Raw genomic sequence first — 22,276 nt, 5'->3', positions numbered from 1 at the left:
GGTCTGTCTTGGCCACCACCTTGTACAGAGCAGAGATGAGTCCCCGTGTATCGGTTCCCCGATCACAGAGCTTTTCAAAATTGGTTAGGGGTGGTCTATTTGGGTGTTTGGTGTAGAATGCCCGGACCTGGAGGTATCTAAGAAATTCCGTATTAGGTAAGTCCGTTTCTGACTGTAGATTATCAAATGTTTTGATTGTGTCTCTACCCTCCAGATCCTTTAGTCTTCTTAGTCCCCCTTTTTGCCAGAGTGTGAAATTTCTGTCAGTTAACCCTGGAGCAAAGTCCGGATTTCCATATAGGGGAGTCATTAGAGTGTGTTTTGAGGTTAGTGAGTGACTAGTTTTAACCGTCTCCCAGACCGAGAGAGAGCTCAACACCGAGGGAAGCGGGTTTTTGAGATCTTTTAGCCTGGATTTAGGGTACCAAATAAGGTCTTTCAGCTCCAGCGGGGCGCAAGCCTCCCTCTCCAATGCCACCCATTGCCTTTGCTCCGGATCCCCATGCCACTGTGTAATTTGGCATAATTGGGCCGCTTTGTAGTAAGCCATCAAGCACGGCACTGCCAGCCCCCCAGTTTCCTTAGGCCTTTGCATGATTGACCTTTTTACCCGTGGTTTTTTGTTTTTCCAAATGAAGTTTGTAACTGCTTTCTGCAGTTCTATAATATCTGATCTTACTACGGGTATCGGAAGAGTTTGGAACAGGTATAGTATCCTGGGGAGGAGGTTCATTTTTACGCAAAAGATTTTACCAATCCAGGATATCCCATATGCAGACCAGTCTTTAAGTTCCTTTATGAGGGTTTTTATAAGTCTCGGGTAATTATCTTGGTAGAGATTATGGCTTTGTTTGGTTAGAAAAATTCCCAAGTATTTTATGGCTCTGGTCTGCCATTTAAACTGAAAGTTTATCTCTATTAGTTTCTCTGTCGTCTTCGGGATATTTAGATTCAGCGCCTCCGACTTTGATTGATTGATCTTAAATCCGGAGATTCTGCCAAATTTATCCAGTAGCGCGAACAGATTGGGTAATGCGGTGAGCGGTTTTGTCAAAGATAATATAATATCATCTGCATATAACGCGATTTTATGCTCCTGGGAACCTATTTGCACTCCCGTAATATCTGGATTGCGCCGAATGTGTGCTGCTAGCGGTTCCATGCATAGGGCGAACAACAGGGGCGAAAGTGGGCATCCCTGTCTGGTACCGCTTTTAATTTTAAACATGTCTGAAGGGAAGCCTTGATGTAACACCCTGGCGGTCGGGGTTGTGTATAATGCTTTTATTGCCCTTATAATTTTGTTCTCAAACCCGAATGCCTCAAGCGTGGATTCCATATATGGCCAGTCGATCCTGTCAAAGGCCTTTTCTGCGTCTAAGCTTAGGATTACCCCATGGATCCCGTTGGCGTTAATGTAGTTAATAATATCAATTATCTTTCTGGTATTATCGGCCGCTTGTCTGTCTCTAATGAAGCCAACTTGGTCTGGGTGTATAAGCCGTGGCAGGATCGTACTCAATCTATTGGCCAATAATTTGGAGTAAATTTTTACGTCCGAATTGATTAAAGATATTGGCCGGTAGCTTTGGCAATTTGTAGGATCTTTGTCCTTTTTATGAATTATGGATATTGACGCCTGAAGCATCTGGTCCGAGAAGAGTTCCCCCGCTAGAACTCCATTGAATAATTTGAGCATGTGTGGCGCTAGCACCCCTATAAATTTCTTGTAGTATAGGTTAGAGAACCCGTCTGGGCCTGGGGCCTTAGAGGGTTTGAGGTGTTTGATTACCGCTGTCAGTTCCTCTAACGTGAAGTCAGATTGAACCGCCTCATTCTCCAGCCTGCTCACCTCTGGAAGGGCTGCGTCGTCTAAGAAGGACTGTAAAAGTTTTTTTGTTTTTGGGTTTTGTGATACTTTCTCCCCATTATATAGCTGTTCATAATAAAGCCTAAACTCTTCCACTATGCGTTTAGGGTTGGAGGACAGCTCTCCTGTTTTTGTTTTTATGGTTTGTATATTATAACTCGGCTGCCTATTACGGATCCTGTTTGCTAACATAGTGTCCGGCTTATTGGCTTTCTCAAAAAATTTCCGCTTGGTCCAACTGATATCTCTCTCGGCCTGGGATGTGAGGAGGAGATTAAGCTCAATTCTGGTGCACTCACATTTTAAGCAGAGTCTCAACAGCATTTAGAAGGACATGACATGCGCGCGCTTTCGTCACAGATTCCTGACGGCCAATGGTAGTGTTCAGTATTGAAACTGCCATTGGCCTCAAAGTACAGCGTCGACGCTGCTGCAGTCACGGGAGTATTTTCAATCTGTGATCTCCGGCTGCAGCAGCGAGACGTAAGTTTCAGCAGCCAATCAATTGGGAGTTGCTTTTAAAGTGAAACTTCATCTTAAATCTTTCTGAGAGATTATAGTACTAACAAATATACTTTTAGCAAATCATGTACTCTTATCAGTGCTTATATCGTTTTATATTTAATACGTGCATTTATCAAATACGACTCATGGTTTCTGTGAATATATTTCTTATCCCAGTAAAAAGCATAGAAAAAGGAATAGAAACATTTAGGGAGAATAATTACAGGTACATTACAGCCCAGCTGAGCTTGCCCTGACTATAATATCAGATCGTTTATACTATTTCAGCACCAACAAAGCGCTTCTTTACTTTAGTGACACACTGGAATATACTGTAGGAGTGACTTGTAGTAGGTTTCCCTCTTACTGAAGGTTTTGTGTTTGATAGGAGATCTGCCTGCCTAACTAAAAGGAAAGCAGACCTGAATCTTCCCTTGTTTGGACGTGCACAGGACACAGGATGTCGGATCATTCTGTCTGCTGGGGATGATCACACATCGCCCAGCAGACGGAGGCGCGCACACGCAGACGCGTGCACGCTGCGTTGCGAAGCCCCTAGTGTGAACGCGGCCTAAAAGGTCCTTCCAACCTCTCTTCCTGAATTGCGATCGAGCTGTCAATTCCTCCTGCTTTGAGGACTGGTGTCCATCATCTCGTCGTCACGGGAACTCTCCGGTTGCAGTGTGGAGTCGGGGGGGTCGATGACGTCACACCTCTGTTGACAAATGTGCTCGAACCAGACTTGCCTCACTGCCCTACGCGTTTCCTGTTTATTCTTGCATCCCAAATGCATAACCTTACATTTATCTGTATTAAACCTCATCTGCCATTTACCTGCCCACGTTTCCAGTCTCTCCAAGTCCTTCTGAAGAGAAATTACATCCTGCTCTGATTCTATTACCTTACACAATTTAGTCTCGTCAGCAAAGACGGAGACTTTGCTCTCTATGCCAATCTCAAGGTCATTAACAAACAAGTTAAAAGGCAGGGGTCCCAGTACCGATCCATTGAGGTACTCCACTCACAACTTTAGCCCAACCTGAATAAATTCCATTTATGACAACCCTCTGTTGTCTGTCCTTTAACCAGTTTGCAATCCAGGTGCAACAACTATATTTTAAAATTATTTTTCATGAAACTTTTCACATTTCTATGGCAAAATATTTGGTGTTTTCTATGATCTTTATCCAACGTATTTCTCTGATAAGATTGTCAGTACCCAGAACTGAAGGAGAAGGGTTATCTTTGTGTTCTCCATTGTATGTACAGTACATGTAATTCTGAATCTATGATTAGTCAAAGCAGATTAACAGAAGTAGCTGATATGATCAGTTAGACCAGCGGTGCGCAAAGTGGGGGGCACAAGATTTTTCTGGGGGGGCGTGGGCTGTTGCAGGGGACCCACACTCTTCCCCCAAGGCATTAAATTAAATGCCGGGGGGATCGCGTGAGGCCGATGCAACGCTATACTTACCTTGTCTCTGCCGGCGTCAGGACTCGTGTCCATGGCAACGCGGCATCATGTGACGTCACACGCGTCAAATGACGTCGCGGGTCACGTGACGTCACATGACCCCGCGGCGTAATTTGACGATGTGAGGTAAGGGCGCACCCCCAGAGGTGAAGAGGCAGAGGGGGTGCGGTAAAAAAAATCTGCGCGCCCCTGAGCTAGACACAGAGAAAAGGGGCAATCATTTCATTTTAACATGATGCAAATAAGTAAAACTTTTAAGGGCAATGGAATCTTTCTAGCAAAATAAGTTGATGACATGTTTTTTTTTTTTTGTTTTTTTTACCAACCCCTTTAAAATGGTCCCTCAAACAAAAGTAGTAGAAATGAGGCCTATGTAATGTAACATTTATATTAGGATTTCCAAGGAGAGCTGGAAAATAAGGAAAGATGCTGAGTTTTTAGTCAAATAAAAATATCACTTGTGAGCACATTCATATGTCTTAGAAAGGTCTGCAACCCTGCCTTTCACCATTATCACCTAGCATACAGTGCTTCCACTGCAGCAAGGGATTCTGGGAAATGACATGCAAATGAGCACACAGTGTCACCTTTTGCCTTAGATCCATTTTTACATGGAACCCTTATGAGCTTATGCTCGCTGCATTACACAGCTTTCAGCACAGCCTGGGTTAACATGCATAGCCAGTAAACCTACTCACAGACAGCCGTTTCAACCTTTTGCGTCTCATCAGTGTGAGGCTGGTTGTACTGGCTTGGCAATTTGAAGGCTGGGCAGGTTTATTTAGGGAAGATTCATGAAGGCAATGCACCCAGTCCGGCGGTAACCATTGGCTTTGCAGTTAACACCGGTTCGTATGCGAACCGCAGCAGATCTTAGCAAATCTCCCACTTAACATTTTACCAATGCTTTAATTTTCGGTGCTTGCTGCTCCTTAAAGTACCCCTGATTTCTTGTGCCCTCAACATTTGCCAGCGCCAATAACCATCACAGTCCCTCTCCACAGCAAGCTCCCAGAAGTAAGGCTGCGTGTTCATATAGGTGTGTGTTTTCATGTCTTCTTTGCAGAGTACAAAGCCCCTTCGGGTACGACTTCCATGAATATTCCTATTCACTACCACTGCTGCTTACATGAAAACCATCGAGTATCCAACGCTAGATGGTTCATGCAAAACTGGATTTTGAAAAACAAAACCCACATGATATAGGCAGATACACATACTCAGAGGTTTACAAAGTTGCCATTTATGTTCCAGGAGCGGGGGGAAAAAGTCCAAACCAAAAGTGTTTTTAGTTGTCTATGGTGCCTTATCAAAAAGTGGAGGCAGGGTCAATAGATATAATTATAGGAGTGTTGTAATTGTTTTTTTTTTATATAATGTAAATCTAGTAGAACATTTATATTGTTGCAGGTTAAATGTAAAGGCCGGATTATTATAAATTAGTGGAATTACCCGGCGTTGCCCCAAGGGGGCGTGGGGGGGGGGGGGGGGCGTTTAGAGGGGCCAAAGTAGGAGTTAAAAATATTATTATTATTATTTTCAATTTTTTGAGTGGTTCCAAATGATGTCATTTGAAAGCAACAGTTAAACATTTAAATATTTTTCAAAAACTCTTTGGAATCGGCTGTTAAGCTCTTAACGGTTGTGGTAATTCTTGAAGTTCTGGCAACACAACAACTGTATGACCCCTACATACCCCCCTCTCCCCCACACACCCCCAAAACCTGTCTGGACCCTGCTCTTGGCCTCCCTCACCCCCATCCTCTCCTTCTTCCTCGCTGCCCTGGGACACCCGTCTCCTCCGCCACCTCCTATCTGCCACCCGCAATTTCTCTAAGCAAGTAAGCCACTGGGTGCTGTACCTGGTAGGCTATACATCTGGCATGTGACATCATACTGGTGACATCATAAGGAGTTGCAGATATTTTGTACAGCTGGAGCTTTGTACGGAAAACATATCTAAGTGTGTATGTGTATGTATATACACACACATACACATACATGATATACGAAGCTATGGGCCAAACATACCAAATCCCCACCTACGCTCCTCCCTTTGATCCTGTTAGTTAGCATGCCAAGTTAGGTGGCTCTAGGATTAAGCGTGTGGATTTGTATAGCCAGAAAAACAAACAAACTTTCTGAATTATAGTATATTTATTAGATATTATTTCTGAAAATTACGTTTATATATTTAATATACACACACACACACACACACACACACACACACACACACACACACACACACACACACACACACGCACGCACGCACGCACGCACACACACACACACACACACACACACAACCACAATTTATGAACCCTAACTGATACACAACTCATATTAATAGGAATTCTTATTTCGGGAATGCAGTCACAAACAAAGGCATCCAAACTTTTATACTGAATATTTGTGGAAGAAAAGCTTAGATTACATTCAAATCAGGGCAACGGGGACAGATTGACTATGCCCATAGGCCCTTATTCTGTAGGGTGTGATAGCATAGCATTATCTGCGCTATCGCATGAAACGCCCCATTAAAGTCAATGGGAATTTTCATGCGATAGACGTCACCTGCGCTATTACACTTTACAGAATAAGGGACATGGAGTTTTGAGGCCACTAAAACCCACGTAACATTTACCCAGACCTCCCTTGCCCTGTTTATAAAAAAAAATGTGTAAAATATATAGTGAGTAGTGTGTTCAATTTCCAGGCGAGATAAGCACGATCCCTAAGCCCTAATTGTAAAACCCTGCTTTCTGCACCAGGTCTTTTCCGGGTTTGTCACCCGTCATTAACTCACTCTGGATTACGCACGTACTAAGAATTGTAATGATCATATTAATACCGGGCACATTTATTTGCAGTACGTGAACTTTCTTCAGACATGTTAAGGGAACGCTGATCATTTAGAAAACGGACGCTGCAAAAACAGAAGAGCCCTGTTTTTTGTTGCTGTTAAAAGAGAGTGAAGCAGACAGAAAATAACTGGAGATACAGACAGAGTGAATCATTTCCTCTTGGACCTAGAAACGGTGCTTACTAAAACAAGCTACAGATCGGCTTCTTGTTTGCTGTCTGAATGCGCTGGCTGAAATTACAAACCTGTGCACATATCCATCATGGCAAAATGTGGTTAATATATTTTGTGTTTTGCTCAGCGTAAGACTCTTTGGCCTTATTGTTGTCCTTATTTAGGAAGTTAATGTAAAGAACAGTTGTCAGTTTTCTAAAAAAAAAAAATGTTAAACAATGGGTCCCTTTATTAAATGTCCTTCCCCCAGAGAGGGAGAATTGTACAATGCGATCTTCAGCTGCTTGGATCTGTCCATGGAACGTCCCAGTGGTTGGGGGAGAAAAATGATAATGAATGCAGCAAATGCAATTTCAAAAGTATCAAACACGAAAATGCAAACCAACAAGTTAACCGCAATATACAACATGTAATAGCCATAGAGGAAAGAAAAAGGCTCCATAATGGGTTGGATTGTGAGGGTAGAGAATAAATTCCACTACGTATAGGACCTCTTTGTATGCATGGAAAATATTTGGCCTAATGTAATGTAACGATCAGGTGTGCATATAACATGCGATGAGCAGGTCTGTCCATTGTCTCACTTTTATCAATAGAGTTATAGAAGAGCCATTTAGTAGAAACGGCTCTAAACTCTCGGCACTTGGGTACGTCCTGCCGAACATACATTTCCCATTAAAACAAAACATATTCCATGACCAGTCATTACTTGAGAATACATACCACAAATAGAGAGGTTGATGACAAAATGTATTACTGCATATAATGGAAAACTATAAATATGGCCACATAAAAGTAGTACACCCATATCCCTAATAAACAGGGCTATATTTACTCAATAATGTCATGACGTTGTCCGTGTGGAAACACTATTTGCCGGGAAAATAACTTGAAAGGCTAGACTAGCCACACTTTTTCTCTCTCTTGTGCCCTGGCCAAGAAATCCCCCAACAATTTAATGGTACACAAGGTCTGACTTCATAGGTTTCCCTCATTTTGAAACGCAGCCTCAATGCGTTGCAGGCCTTTTTACCAGGCAAGGCATGCGAAACGATTCACCGTACACCAGGCGCGGCACAAAATTCCAGCCCAAATGAAATCAATATTGCAAGCTGGCCGTAGGTCATCATATGAATGTCTTCTAGCTCTGCAATGTCAGAGATAGATATACAGGTGCGCCAACGAGTAGTCTAAAATTTGCCTTAAACTTGCCTTGGAAAATCTGGGGCTATCACCAACAAGACCCAGGTACATGCTGGGTACATGCTGCAACATTTAAGTGACATTTATGCAGAGACTAATGGCCCATCGGATTAAAACAGCAGGGGTCCCTGACAGTCCCATTCAGTTTGAATGGAACTGCCAGGGACCCCCGCTGTTAATCAGATGGGCCATTAGTCTGTCTGCAGAAATGTCACTGAAATGTTGCAGCATGTACCTGGGTCTTGTTGGTGATTGCCCCAGATTTGTTTTCGAATACTCGTCGGCACTACAGTAGAACTACTGTATTACCAACCATCAGAAAGCTCAGGAATTAAGAGAAAAAAGAGGAGGACCTGATCAATGTCTCATGGTGGCATGAAGCCAGGTTCGACGTACTGTGAAATAGTTGAGGTTTCTGCAATGTTAGAAGGAGACCGACATCTTAATTCTGTGATGTCATCCCAACGCTGAGGGTGACAATGCATGGAGAGTCACTACCAGATCATCTTGGGTTTCTCCGACATCAGCACAGCCCTTCCATTGTCTGCACTATTGCCATTTAAGATAAACAGGGGATGAAGGAAGACGATGGCTTGGTGCTGTTTTAGGAGACACATGGACCAGAATGATTAGCAACAAGTTTGAAAGCCCGACATCACAGCGATAGCGCCTATAGACTCCATAGGACAAAGAGGAACCTCAATCATTTGTACCAGGCTTAGCTGCACAAGCTTTCTAATGCAGAAGTCAAACGCTCTAGGGAATCCATATATGAAATGCATAGGAAGCTAAACGTGAAACATGGGCATTTGCATGTCACTACTCAGCATCCTTCTCTGCAGCTTAACCACTTTATGACTTGACAATGGGGTGAATGAAGCAGGTCTGTGAACCTGTAAAAGACAGGCAGTTAAAATGACGGCCAAGATAGAATACCTATGAATTACCTAAGATTCCATTTTGCAGAACGCCACTGATGTAGAAACATATTTTCACAAAAGGCCAAAACCTGCCTTTAAATAAGTCAGAAGTTGCAGCAGAAAATCTAGCCGCTATACCCCTTCTGTGTATGATATTTTTTGATTACTACAATGGGAATATTTCTGCAATATTGCAAATCGGAGGCAAAACAAGGAGCTGAAGATACATCAGTGGAGTCTGGTTTCTAGCATACATTGAACCCATAAAGATTCAAAACATAATTGTGAAGGTACGTTACCTTAAATGGACTAATATAACAGGAGAGATTCCATCTGACAATCTAAAATAGGGTCTGGAAGCTTCAGGGGAAAGAACTCTCTGCAAACCGACCAGGAATGTTCCACTACCCTGCAGCAGGTCAGTAACACACTGTACTGGCCGACTGGTACTATGACAGGTCATGCAAGCACATAGCCAAAAAGGATTTCAATATAGAACTCATGCTGTTTCGGAGACAAGATCTAGCCATATTTAAGCAGTAATCAGCCATCTACTATATAGTTTGGAAAGTTGTCTGTTCGATTGGCATTTGGACACCTCTTAAAATAGTGTAACCAAATTGTGCATGATGGTTCCTGAGATCAAGGAGCAGGTTTTTGTCGATGTTTGGATACAATTCACAAATGAGATCACTGATGACATCACAAATGAGATGATACCATCACACAGCCCTCAAGCTGCCACTTAACCTTGGTCACTCTGAAAATCCAATTTGCAACATTAGCAAAAATAAAGGAGCAGCCAAAATTCTTAAAGAGTATGAGTTCAGTTTTGGGACGAGAGGACAGTGTCCCACAAACACGAATTAGAGGGTCTCGATCAAACACTTCAGGACCTCCGATGCAATTAAACTGTTATAAGTGGAGTTGTTGTGGACTTAGCATTAAAAAACTAAACAAAAATAAAAATTAGCCATTTATAAATCTCAGTATTTCTTGGTTTCTCAGCATGCCCAAGCAACGGCGGCTACTTCCAGCTTGTAATCAAATAAAGCAAGCTTCCATATTCAGTGTTTGTGTGCTAGGATTGGAGATCAATGGCTCTCCTTGCATTTATCACCTGGGCAGAATTTCAGATTTCCACAACTACCACATAATATAACATTGTCCAAAACGATCACGGCAGCTGTTAGATCAGGGGTGCTCAACGCCAGTCCTCAAGCCCCCCCCCCCCTCCCCAACAGGTCAGGTTTTCAGAATATCCCTGCTTCAGCACAGGTAGCTCAATCAGTCCCCGCTTCAGCACAATCAGAGGCTCAGTCATCTGAGCTAGGATATCCTGAAAACCTGGCCTGTTGGTGGGTGCTTGAGGACTGGAGTTGAGCACCCTGTGTTAGAGGACACAGTTGGTTCACACCTGCTACTTCACATCCTTTCAGTATCATTTAATCTGCAATCAGTGTGCTGCTGCTAAAACTGTACGAGTGGCCCATTTCTTATGCAAAGCAGTTAAGGATGGTGACAGCTGCTCAGTACTGACACATTCGCAGGTGACATTGCACACACTGAACAAAAATGTTTTTAATATACTTTTTGCAGTGCAGGTCTTAATGTTCAAACATTTCCCGCCCCGCACCTCTGGTATGCCCTTCCCCCCAATATCCGACTAGCACCCTCTCTCTCCAGCTTTAAGACCCATCTTAAAACCCCCCTCCTTAACGAAGCGTACGAGTAGCTCCATGGCTGATACTTTACTCATACATAAACCTTGGCCCCTTGCAGACGCACTGACCAGCACACCCTCCTACTGTCTCTGTACGTTCTTCCTACTTACACTTAGATTGTAAGCTCTCTGGGGCAGGGACTCCTTTTTCCTATTCTTACTTTATGTCTGAAGCGCTTATCCCCATTATGCGTTATATTATTATGCCACGTGTATTACAGCTGTGACACATAAATAAATGGCCCTATACAAATAAAGATATACATACATTTCACAATGACAGCTTCCGTGCGCCTGACAAGCGCTGTGCTCTACGGATCAAAATACACTTAACCCCTTCACTGCCAGTAATACACTGCAAAGGAGCTGAAGAAAAACGGCACCCCCAAAAAATGCGACAATCAGGAAATACGCTGAATCTATAAATATCCGGTAACAGGCGTTTTCCATCTGTTTCCTGATTCTCTGCTAGCAGATTTTAATAACATATATTAAAAAAAATTGTTTAAAAATTTTTTCTCAGCTTCGTCCCATTTAATCGATGTGTTTAGCTTTTATAGAACAATTTTGCGTTTTACTTTTTGGGGGTTCATTGGTCTCCGCTTGGTCACACGCGTTGCCTGCAAGCCAGAACCGAACCCACTCCTGTAGAGCAGGGGTCCTCAAGACCAACTATTAAACATACGTTTGTCCGATGGATCCTATTGCAATATACAGTGTTAAAGGCAGAGGTGCTCAACTCCAGACCTAAGGCCCCCCCTCAACAGGTCAGGTTTCAGAATAACCCTGCTTCAGCACAGTTGGTCCAATTAGAGGCTCAGCCTTCGACTGAGCCACCTGTGCTGAAGCTGGGATATCCTGACCTGATGAGGGGTTAAAAGGACTGGAGTTGAGCACCCCTGTTGTAGAGAATATACTAAAGTGTGAGGCTGTGTGTCTAACCCCGCAGGACACACCTCTATGAATCTCCTAAAACATCTTGCAGTGGTTACATTGCATATATATGCAGCCAGGCCAGGGTATGAGCGTATGTTGGGTGTGTCCACGTTTAGCTTGGAAATTCTTTTTCAGGAATTTCCCCAGAGCTTCAGCCTGCTGCGTTAAACCGTTTCAGCAGCCTAAGCTTGGGATAAGGAAGAACAGGTTTAATCAAGGTGTCCTCGTCATTGTGTTTCTTTTCTCCTACCGGGGCTTGGAAAAATCCCATGAAGTTATGGTGCCTAGATGCACTTGTGCATCCCCCCCCCCCCCCAGATGTTGCGCTGCTGGAGTGAACAAATCGTGCACCTGTGTCTCCTCACTCCCCCCTCTCCCCCAAGTGCTACACAAAGGTGGGGGGTGGCTTCGAAGAGCAGAACCAATTGGGGTGCGGATGCACGGTCAGTCTCATCTGAAGAGTGTTTTCTTCACTTCCCAGCACGGTAGCTCCTTCCTAGGAGAGGGGGCGTAGGGCTCACATGGAGGTTTCATGGGGCCAATTTGAATCTCCAGCTTCAAGCTCTGACTTTACAGAGACGGAAGAGAGGGTCTAGGCTGGAGAGAGAGGGTCCAGGCTGGAGAGAGAGGGTGGAGAGAGAGGGTCCAGGCTGGAGAGAGAGGGTCCAGGCTGGAGAGAGAGGGTGGAGAGAGAGGGTCCAGGCTGGAGAGAGAGAGTGGAGAGAGAGGGTCCAGGCGAGAGAGAGAGAGTGGAGAGAGAGGGTCCAGGCGAGAGAGAAGGTCCAGGCAGAGAGAGAGAGTGGAGAGAGAGGGTCCAGGCGAGAGAGAGAGAGTGGAGAGAGAGGGTCCAGGCGAGAGAGAGAGAGTGGAGAGAGAGGGTCCAGGTGAGAGAGAGAGAGTGGAGAGAGAGGGTCCAGGCAAGAGAGAGAGAGAGAGTGGAGAGAGAGGGTCCAGGCGAGAGAGAGAGAGTGGAGAGAGAGGGTCCAGGCGAGAGAGAGAGAGAGAGTGGAGAGAGAGGGTCCAGGCGAGAGAGAGAGAGAGAGAGAGAGAGTGGAGAGAGAGGGTCCAGGCGAGAGAGAGAGTGGAGAGAGAGGGTTCAGGCGAGAGAGAGAGAGAGAGAGAGAGAGAGTGGAGAGAGAGGGTCCAGGCGAGAGAGAGAGAGTGGAGAGAGAGGGTCCAGGCGAGAGAGAGAGAGTGGAGAGAGAGGGTCCAGGCGAAAGAGAGAGTGGAGAAAGAGAGAGAGGAGAGAGAGAGAGAGGCATAGGCATAGGCATCAGACTAGAGAGAGTTAGCATGTGAGGGGCCAGGCAGGAGAGAGATAGGGTGTTAGGGGCCAGGCTTGAGAGAAAGAGAAGGGGAAGAGGGGCCTGGGGAGAGAGACAGGGGAGAGGGGCCTGGCAGTAGATTGAGAAGGGGGAGGGCCTGGCTGGAGAGAGAGAAGGGGCCAGGCTGGAGAGAGGAGTAGAGGGGTCTGGCTGGAGAGAGAAGGGGGAGAGCCAAGGAGAGTAAAATTCTACAAGGGGTCATTGAGACCCCATTTTTATTGGCTCTAAAAATTCTGCCTCCTATGTTTTGTATAGTCTTGTCCCCCTCTCTCCCACCCATTCCTGGTAACAGTCATTTGCACAAGATTACAGTAAAACTAATGTGTCAGCTTATAATAAAGGGAACAAAACAGGAACGTAACATAGAAAACGCAATGTCTCAGCATCCCAGAGAGACTCAGCACTTTCACTTTGAAGTTAAATGACTATAAAAAAAAAAACATAAATTAAAAAGAAAAAATATTTTCTATGAAACCTTTCTCATTTTGGACAAACAAAGGGTTTCTATTATGCAACATTTCGAATCCCACATGTTTTTTTTATTCCAATGCTATAAAAGAGACAGATATTTGGCATGATGGTTCCAAAAAAAAAAAAAATTCTAGTGGAAGGGAGAGGGAAACGCTTTAATAAGCTTATTATTAAAATCCTCAGCAGATCTGTCCCACACTGTGGTATGGAGAACAAGCTGAGTCCACTGGAAATCCCAGCAAACTGCTATATTCCTCAATTCAGGTCAAGCTATTCTATATGCAAATACAGCAACGTCTGCAACAGTTACGACATCGATATACCACTGCCTTTACTCTGCAAAAATGCTGTTTTACCAGAGCTCTCCATTCTCTGGAAGCGATATGCCAACTGCATGTCTTATCCTAATTTACGTGTAGTCCTCACACTGCATAAAATCCCATCTGAAATGGTGAAGGTCCCTTCAGATCTGAGACATATGACTTTCTGTCTGGCTTGTTACTGAAAGCACACATTGCAGCAGTTACAATATCAACTGCATAGTATATGGACACAGAGAGGGAGTCACATTGTTAACACTAGAAGTGATACTAATTATATATGACTTGTGCTTGTTTAGAATGTAGATAACTAGAATAGAAAATACAGTATGTTGTGGATGACCAGATTATGTGTAAATTATATTTCTGATTTTTAAGATGTATCTCTTAAAAATAATAGTTGTATTACCTTCTTGTTGAACAGCATTATGCTTTGAATGTAGATACTGTAAACCAGCCGTGCGTAAACTGGGGGGCACGCCACCCGGGGGGGGGGCGCGATTAACTGCGGAGGGCGCGGGGTTTACAGAGGCCCCACGCGCTTCTTGAAGGCACTGAAGTGCCAGGGAAGCCGTGAAGGCCTCTGTAAGGCTGCGGTCCCAGTCACCGCCACAGCGTGCGCTGTGCTATCAAGCCCCGCCCCCCCAGTCCGGCCGGTCCCAGTCCCTACCTTGTCGCGCACCTTTCCCCAGCGGTGCGCGACAGGTTTTCAGGGAGGAAAGATAAACACAGAAGCGCACCAAGATGAGAGATATAAAATGTATTACCAATAAATAATAATAGTAATCACTTACATGGATAAAATCTTTAATAATCCCCGATCGTAACGATGACTGCAGTGGTGGGGCGTCACATAACGTATGCAGGGGCAATCACAGTCCTTAGAGGTCAGTCCCGCGCGCTGGGGCTGTCTCTGTTATGCTTCCTAGCATCCACGTGTATGAGTGTGGTGACAAAGCGTAGCGCGCATGCGCAGGAATCGAAGCCCCCTGCAAGTGTCCTTAGGATGCCTGTCCGTTTTGGTCACGTTTGAAAAATGATCGGAAACAATCAGAAACGATACACTTGAGTGTGTACTAGCAGTAGCTTACATTACAGCCACAATAGTTTTCAGGGAGGCAGGAGTATTTGACCTCGACATCTGCGACGGGGGTGTGGCCGCGGTTCAGCCAATAAGGGCGAACCAGCCGCGGGACATCATGGCCACGCCCCTACAAACCCACAGCCACGCCCCCTCCCATTGCAAATCTTCCCTCTCCCCCCAGACCGCAGATCGCGGTGTAGCGCTGTGCACACACCGCCCCCCCCGCCGGGCGCGCGTGCCACAGTGAAGACTGGGGACTCAGCCTCAACCTTACTTACCGTGGTTCAGCCGGCATCTGGAGACGCATTGCCATGGCAAAGTGGCGTGTGGGGTCATGTGACGTCGCATTGCTATGGCAACGTGATGCCATGACGCCCAGACGTCGGGAAGCAAGGTAAGGAGGAGGGAGGGGGTCGCGCGGAGAGCAGGACAGCCGGCAGGGGGCGCAGGGAAAAAAAGATTGCGCTCCCCTGCTGTAAACAACACAGGTTTAACTATTCTCTGGTTTAAATGGAACAGATAAACACACGTGAAATAGAGGCAGACTGTTATAGATTGACAAAGACAAACCTCAATATTGAACTCTCAAACTGTTACAGTAATAAAAGCAACAAACCACAAGACAAACTGCGTTTAAACATTAAAATCGCGTTTGTGATGTGGAAAGAGTAGGAAGGGCTCTCCTGGTAGACCAAACAATGTGGAAGGAAGGAAGGACAAACACAAATAAAAAACAATACTTTAAATGGTGACAGACATTCTGAATTACCAGCCCACCCTGAACTATTTTTAACAACTGTAGGAAAGTAATAGCGGAAAGAAAGCAGTTAACCTTGCCATGTCCAAATTCTAACATAACAAGAAGAATGGAAACCAAGTAATACATTAGGACACATTTATACACGATGTAAAGGTGCAATCCCACCGACAATCAAATTTGAGCTAAAGACGTCATATGAAAGAGTGGTTAATTACAACTACTATCCTAACTTATTTCCAAAACAACAGAAGTTGTTAAGAGTTACTACTGTACCAGAGAGACTCTATAGCTATTTTCTTTCCCAGAATCCTCTGCTTGTTTCTTCCGCTCTGTTTCTCTCTCTACCTAAGACCAGGTCCCCAGTGGCCGCTGTGACGCTCGCTACGGCGTGCACGCCACACACCACAGCCCTCTATGGGGCAGGACCCAGTCGCCGTGTGTGCGCGATGATGCGTCCGCTGCCAGGGAAGACAAGAATTTTGTCTTTCCTTGCCCCGACATGATCACGTGGCAGCCAATGGAGGGCAGATTGTGTGGACCAACAGGAATGCAGGTATTGGAGACCATCATGGCTGGGCCCCCCCCAACCCCTGTCATGGACATGCCCCCATTGATGCCCCTATGCCCCCCATTGTTCGCCCTAGACAGCACATCACGGCTTTCACGCGTGCTGCAGTGAACACTGGGGCCGTAGTGGAGGGAAGTGACATCATTAGATTGGAATTGAAGCGTCACTTCATAATATCTGCCATGCTGTATTATCTCAGGATGCAGGGATTGTCACCGCCCCCCACCCACCCACTTAGAAAGGTCTAAGAAAGTTCAAGAATGGTCTGTGGAAATCTCCCCTGCCCCCCAAATAACTACAGTAGTTATAGAGCAGGTAGCTGTGGTCAGCATCAATATATTGTGTATTATATTGGTCTTGTTGATGCCATTCTATCCAGTATTGTACCAAAGCTTTGCAGGTAACGGAATGAATGGTGAAAGCGATGTTAGGAAGAAAGGGGAGAAAGAGGGGGACAGTTAAAGATGGAGAAGTAGAGAGAAGAACATTAGAACAAGGAGAGAACAAAAATGAGAGAAAGTTGCAGTGGTTCCAGTGGAAACCAAAGGGCACTTTTTTCTTATTTGCGAGTCAATCATATATTTGTATTAAACTTGTATGATGTTACCATGCACATTGTTTTCATTGGTCCAGGGGATTATTTTTCAGAATAATTCAGTTTTGCCAACCTCTGTCACCAGATACGATGTCAATTTCATAGACCCAACCACCGTGATTGCACATATAAACAGATCACATTACAGGACAACTTCTTACAGTCTGTGCTGCCTCACCATCTATAAAAAAAATGTTTAAATAAAGCCTACAGTACATGTTCCCATGTCACAAGATTTGAGGCAGAGGCAATGTACTTTGTGTGGAAATCAATATATGTATAACTCTCCTGCATAGATTAAGTCAACATGCTGATCAATATAAATTAAACTGCAAATTAGTAAAAATTGCCCAATCTTCTGATATTTAAAAATTTCTGTTGCCCACAATACATTCTACTAACATGAAATGATGCAAATATTTAAAGGTACATATGCAGTAAATAACACAATGAATTAATTAATAAAGAACATGTATATACAGGTAGACTGAACAAATTATAGGTCCATATATTTAAATGATCAATCAAACTGCAAAAGCAATATTGTTAAACACTTGTAGTTTGATACAATTCTTCCAATTGGCAGGAAAAGTGTACATTTATTGTTATTAACCGATGATAATAGTAAAATATCCCAGCACATTGATCACAGTGTATGTTGAAGTAAAAAGAACTGGTCAATCTTAACTCACAATTACAACTCACTTCTACCAATATTCTCATTGATTGAGGTTTGCTACAAAGACGTCTTTGGTCACACTGGTACAGTCGCTACATTGGCTAAACCATGCAAGCAATTTAGGGCACAATACCGCTTTAGTGATAAAGGAATATACAAAGCTCTTCCCATTTTAGGTCACATAGAAAATGACATCCATATTTCTCTAAAACAACTTTAAAATGATGATCAGCAAATTGACCTGAAGAAGAGAGGAAAACTCTCGAAAGCTTGTCCTATGACATAAATTGTTAGTCCAAATAAAAAAGGTATCGCCTAATACTGAAGAACTCATTTATTCTGCACTATCGCAACTGGACTAACATGGCTATTTTCATTTTATTCATAGTATATGTAGAGGTATCTGTACTGTGTTAGCCGAGCTTAATAATCAAAAACGAATAGAGTATATCGTTCTGTGGCTAAATATATATATATATATTTGACTGGATACACTAAGTAGAACCAAATCTTCACGTCTTTTAGTGCTAGAGGGTCTAGTATCCAGTACAGAAAGGATGTGCTCTAGATCTATCACAAGTTCCAACAATCAGATGCAGCTCTGAGTTGACTCCATCACATCAACCTTCCTGAGCCCCATGAATGCTAACCTTAGTTAAGGCAGGGACATACATTAATCATGATAATGCCATGATTGGTGAACTTGTCTTATGTGAAATCCACATCTTACAGATAGGAGCTACTCACAACAGGTTTCATTCCCAGCCATAAGAGAATGGATTATTACAGAGAGGCTACCTGGTGCAATACTGTACCTCTTTGAGAAGTACACAATATTGTGGAAACATTACACCAGTGGTTCTGAAACTGTAGGCCCCACAAACAGTATTGGAGGTCCATAGAGCCCTCCAAAATGTACTGCATGCAACTCTGTCCTACAATCTGTTGCCTGTCACTGCCTAACTGCATATCTGTGGGGAAGGTTCATTTTTAGGAATAGGTTCAGTACAATACATAATACATACAGAAACATGTATTAATGATGGCTAAGAAGTATAACTGCCGAAACCAATCATTAAGACTATTGAAGTGGTCAGCGATAAGAAAAACTTTGAACATTCCTGCACACTACACAATGTAACACATTCTCTACTTAAGTCAACTGGATGCTCTTCATGCAGACAACTCACACCCAAGTGGAACAGATAACTTCTCTGACTAACTCTCATCCTAGTACTCTATGTAAACACATACATTCTATAGGCTTCCCATCCCAAGAAGAGACTTCTGTGCTCTTGAGAGCTCATGTATTACAACTATTGAACACACGTTTGTCTGATGGATGGTATTACAACATACAAAAACGGTGTTTAAGGCAGGGGTGATCAACTCCAGTCCTAAAGCCCCCCCCCCGCCCCCACCCAACAGGTCAGGTTTCAGAATAACGCTGCTTCAGCACAGTTGGCACAATCAGACCTTGCTTCAGCACAGGTGATCCAATCACCAGCCTTTGACTGAGCCTCTGATTGAGTCACCTGTGCTGAAGCTGGAATATCCTGAAAACCTAACCTGTTGGGAGGGCTTGAGGACTGGAGTTGAGAACCCCTGTTCCAATTAATATATATGGTTTCTGGAACAATGCGTATAATGCAAATAGGACTAGTTACAGAATTACCGTACCTTTTCCTCATTTGAAAGACAGAATTTGCTAAAGGTAAACAAGTTTAAAAAAGTTATTCCTTTTAATATTTCACATAAAATGATCATTTATGACACTGTTCTAATACAAAGTACTTATCAAATCAATCAAAACTATTGTGCCACAGAATAATATTGGTGTTAAACAGTCTACTTAAAGAGTTCACACATTTTTTGCATGCACATTATGGCAACATGTACTCAGTCAGGGCCACTCAACTCCAGTCCTCCGTCCCCTCCAACAGGTCAGGTTTTCAGGCTATCCTGTGCTGAAGCAGGGATATCCTGAAAACCTGACCTGTTGGAGGGGGGGGGTCGGCTTGAGGACTGGAGTTGAGCACCCCTGGCATACGGGGACAGAAGGGAGATATTTCACTGGTCTGACATACAGTATGTTGCAGCATGTGTCAACTATCTGTGTGTGCAATTTTCCTTGTATAGCCCTACAGTCAAAACTACATTGGGTTGGCTTTGCAAAAAAAAAATATTTTAAGTATACCATAGGTCAGGCCGTCTCAACTCCAGTACTCAAGAACCCCCCACCCCCAAACAGGCCAGGTCTGAAGCAAAGACTGACTGAGTCACCCTGTGCTGAAGCAGGGATATCCAAAAAATCTGACTTGTTGGGGGGGGGGGGGGGGGGGTCTTGGGGACTGGTGGAGAACCCCTGCCATAGACCTAACAGCAAAGAAGCGCATGGCTTCGTCTAATGGCAGCATAGACAGCTGCCAATTCTTGCAGGCTCTGTACTTTAATATGGAACAGCTGGATAGGACCCTGCATTCTTTTCTCAGTGCACACACTGGGGGCTCTGTTGTGTCTCCTGCTGCAATCAGGCCTAAGGAATTTAACCTATCACAGAATACAACTGACAGACTTTTAGCCTATACAGACTGTGCCTTTTATATTCTAATAAGGTGTGGTGGTTTGTTGCTTAAGCACTCACACACCTTATGAATCAAAAAGGTGCATTCATATCTGTAAAGTGCTTAATAGCAGTGTCAAGACAGCTTCCGCACTTATGATGTCTAATAGTACATAGTTCATTTCCATTAACACATTGATAGCCTTACATGTATACCAAGCATTACAGAACATAATACTGCAATATCAGTTAAGCTACAGTTCAGAAAATATACTGGGGCTGTGCTGTTACAATGTAAGGTATTCAGTACTGTAGATCACGTTAGTATAAGCCACACTGCACAATAATTATATGTTTATTCTGCATGTTGCTTGAAACAAACAAGCCACGTTGCCAAAAAGCTCAGAAAATCCAGACTCTACGTGACCTGACTTACTCATTGCACAGAAACTGCATGAGAGGAAAATCAATGTTCCATGCCACTGTAGCAGTGAATGGATTGGAATAGTAGTAATGCTTATGGAGGACAATAAAAGGGATCGCTTGTCAAAGATAAAAAGGCAGCGAGGGCAATCTGCTTCTCATTGAGATGTGTGTGGTCAGACAACAATGCTCTGCAATACCACACTGATCCAATGGAAACGAAATGATCTATCAGGAGAGCTGCAACAAACTCGCCAAGGTATTAAACATCTAAGCAAATTACTACAAGAGTGATTAAGGAAACAAAAAGTATGCCCAACATGTGTGTGTATACGTATACATATACATTATACATATATACATATACACACATGATACATTTTATATATATATATATAATAAAGGGATAGGCACACAATACATATGCAACAAAATACTCTGTAAATACATATATTTATATATACACACATATATATGTCTTTATTTATATAGCAGTAATACACGTGAATATATATATACACACACACACACACACGAGTATATACACACAGTATCATAAATACTCCAATGAGCTATTATTAGGACACGATATGTAGCAATTTGCCCCAAACTTACCCGGATTATTGGCTTCCCCTTCAAGAATGTGCAGTTCTGTGCAATCAACCAAAGAATGCTGCAGGCAGATCTGCAGGAATCTCGCCTGGGTCCTGCTCACCCTTTTCAGGAGAGACAGCAGAGCCACGGTCTGCTCGCATTCATTCCAGCCTTTAAACCACCCAGAGAGCATTCCTACTTGATCTCGAAACATCATGATTATGGAAAGGTCTTCAGGATCCGGGGAAGTTTGGGAGACCAGCACTTCGGAACTGGCTTGGGTTTGATATTAGTTTTGGATCTGCTCGGTTCTGTTCTTCAAATCTAGATCACCATGGCACCGAATAATGTACAGATGTGTGTATACTCCCCCACCCCAAGCATACTCTTTGTAGGATGACTTGTGTTATTTTAGCAGTGCTTGTCCAGATCTCTTGTCCCCTGGGTGGCTGACCGGACCCTCCACACCCGCATTCCAAGGCAATGTTCACAACTGTAAAAATAAAACACAATCTGCTGTGACACACACACACATTACAAGAGAGCCCTGTGACTCCACGCGACGTGATCCTTTCCCAAAGCGACCGGGCACATTATTATTTTATTAGGGTTTTTTTTTTTTTTTGCAGGCTGAAAAAAATGGAGGATTTGAATTTTTGAAAAGGAGAGAGGGGGGGAGAGAGAGAGGTGGAGGGGGGGGTGAGAGAGAGGGGGGAGAGAGATGGGGGGAGAGAGAGAGATAGGGGGAGAGAGAGAGATGGGGGAGAGAAAGAGGGGGGAGAGAGAGGGGGGGAGAGAGAGGGGGGAGAGAGAGCGATGGGGGGAGAGAGAGGGGGGAGAGAGAGCGATGGGGGGAGAGAGAGAGGGGGGGAGAGAGAGAGATGGAGGGGGGGGAGTGAGAGAGATGGGGGAGAGAAAGAGGGGGGAGAGAGAGAGGGGGGGAGAGAGAGGGGGGGGGAGAGAGAGACGGGGGGAGAGAGAGGGGGGAGAGAGAGGGGGGAGAGAGAGCGATGGGGGGAGAGAGAGAGGGGGAGAGAGGGGGGGAGAGAGAGGGGGGGGAGAGAAAGGGGGAGAGAGAGAGGGGGGAGAGAGAGGGGGGGGAGAGAGAGAGAAGGGGGGGAGAGAGAGAGGGGGGGGGAGAGATGTAATATTTGCAGTCAGACAATCCGGATCCTAGCTGCAAATTTAGACTGGTGTGTTTGACCGAGAAAAAAAAATGGGTAT

The 22,276-nt window shown here is 44.2% G+C and overlaps 1 protein-coding gene across 3 annotated transcripts in view; it reads right to left on the bottom strand.

Moving 5' to 3' along the window:
• The window catches only part of SAMD4A (sterile alpha motif domain containing 4A), a 147,496-nt gene that overhangs the window by 113,383 nt on the left and 11,837 nt on the right, over positions 1-22,276 (bottom strand). For all 3 annotated transcript variants that reach the window (XM_075615144.1, XM_075615143.1, XM_075615145.1), the window contains exon 2: positions 21,074-21,545. In XM_075615144.1, coding sequence (XP_075471259.1) covers positions 21,074-21,269 — 196 coding nt within the window. In that variant the 5' untranslated portion in view covers positions 21,270-21,545. The remainder of the gene's footprint in view (positions 1-21,073; positions 21,546-22,276) is intronic.

This window comes from Ascaphus truei, chromosome 9 (assembly GCF_040206685.1).
Source record: "Ascaphus truei isolate aAscTru1 chromosome 9, aAscTru1.hap1, whole genome shotgun sequence".
Taxonomy (NCBI): domain Eukaryota; kingdom Metazoa; phylum Chordata; class Amphibia; order Anura; family Ascaphidae; genus Ascaphus; species Ascaphus truei.
The sequence above is the reverse complement of the archived record's forward strand: the minus strand, read 5'-3'. Positions and strand labels throughout refer to the sequence as shown.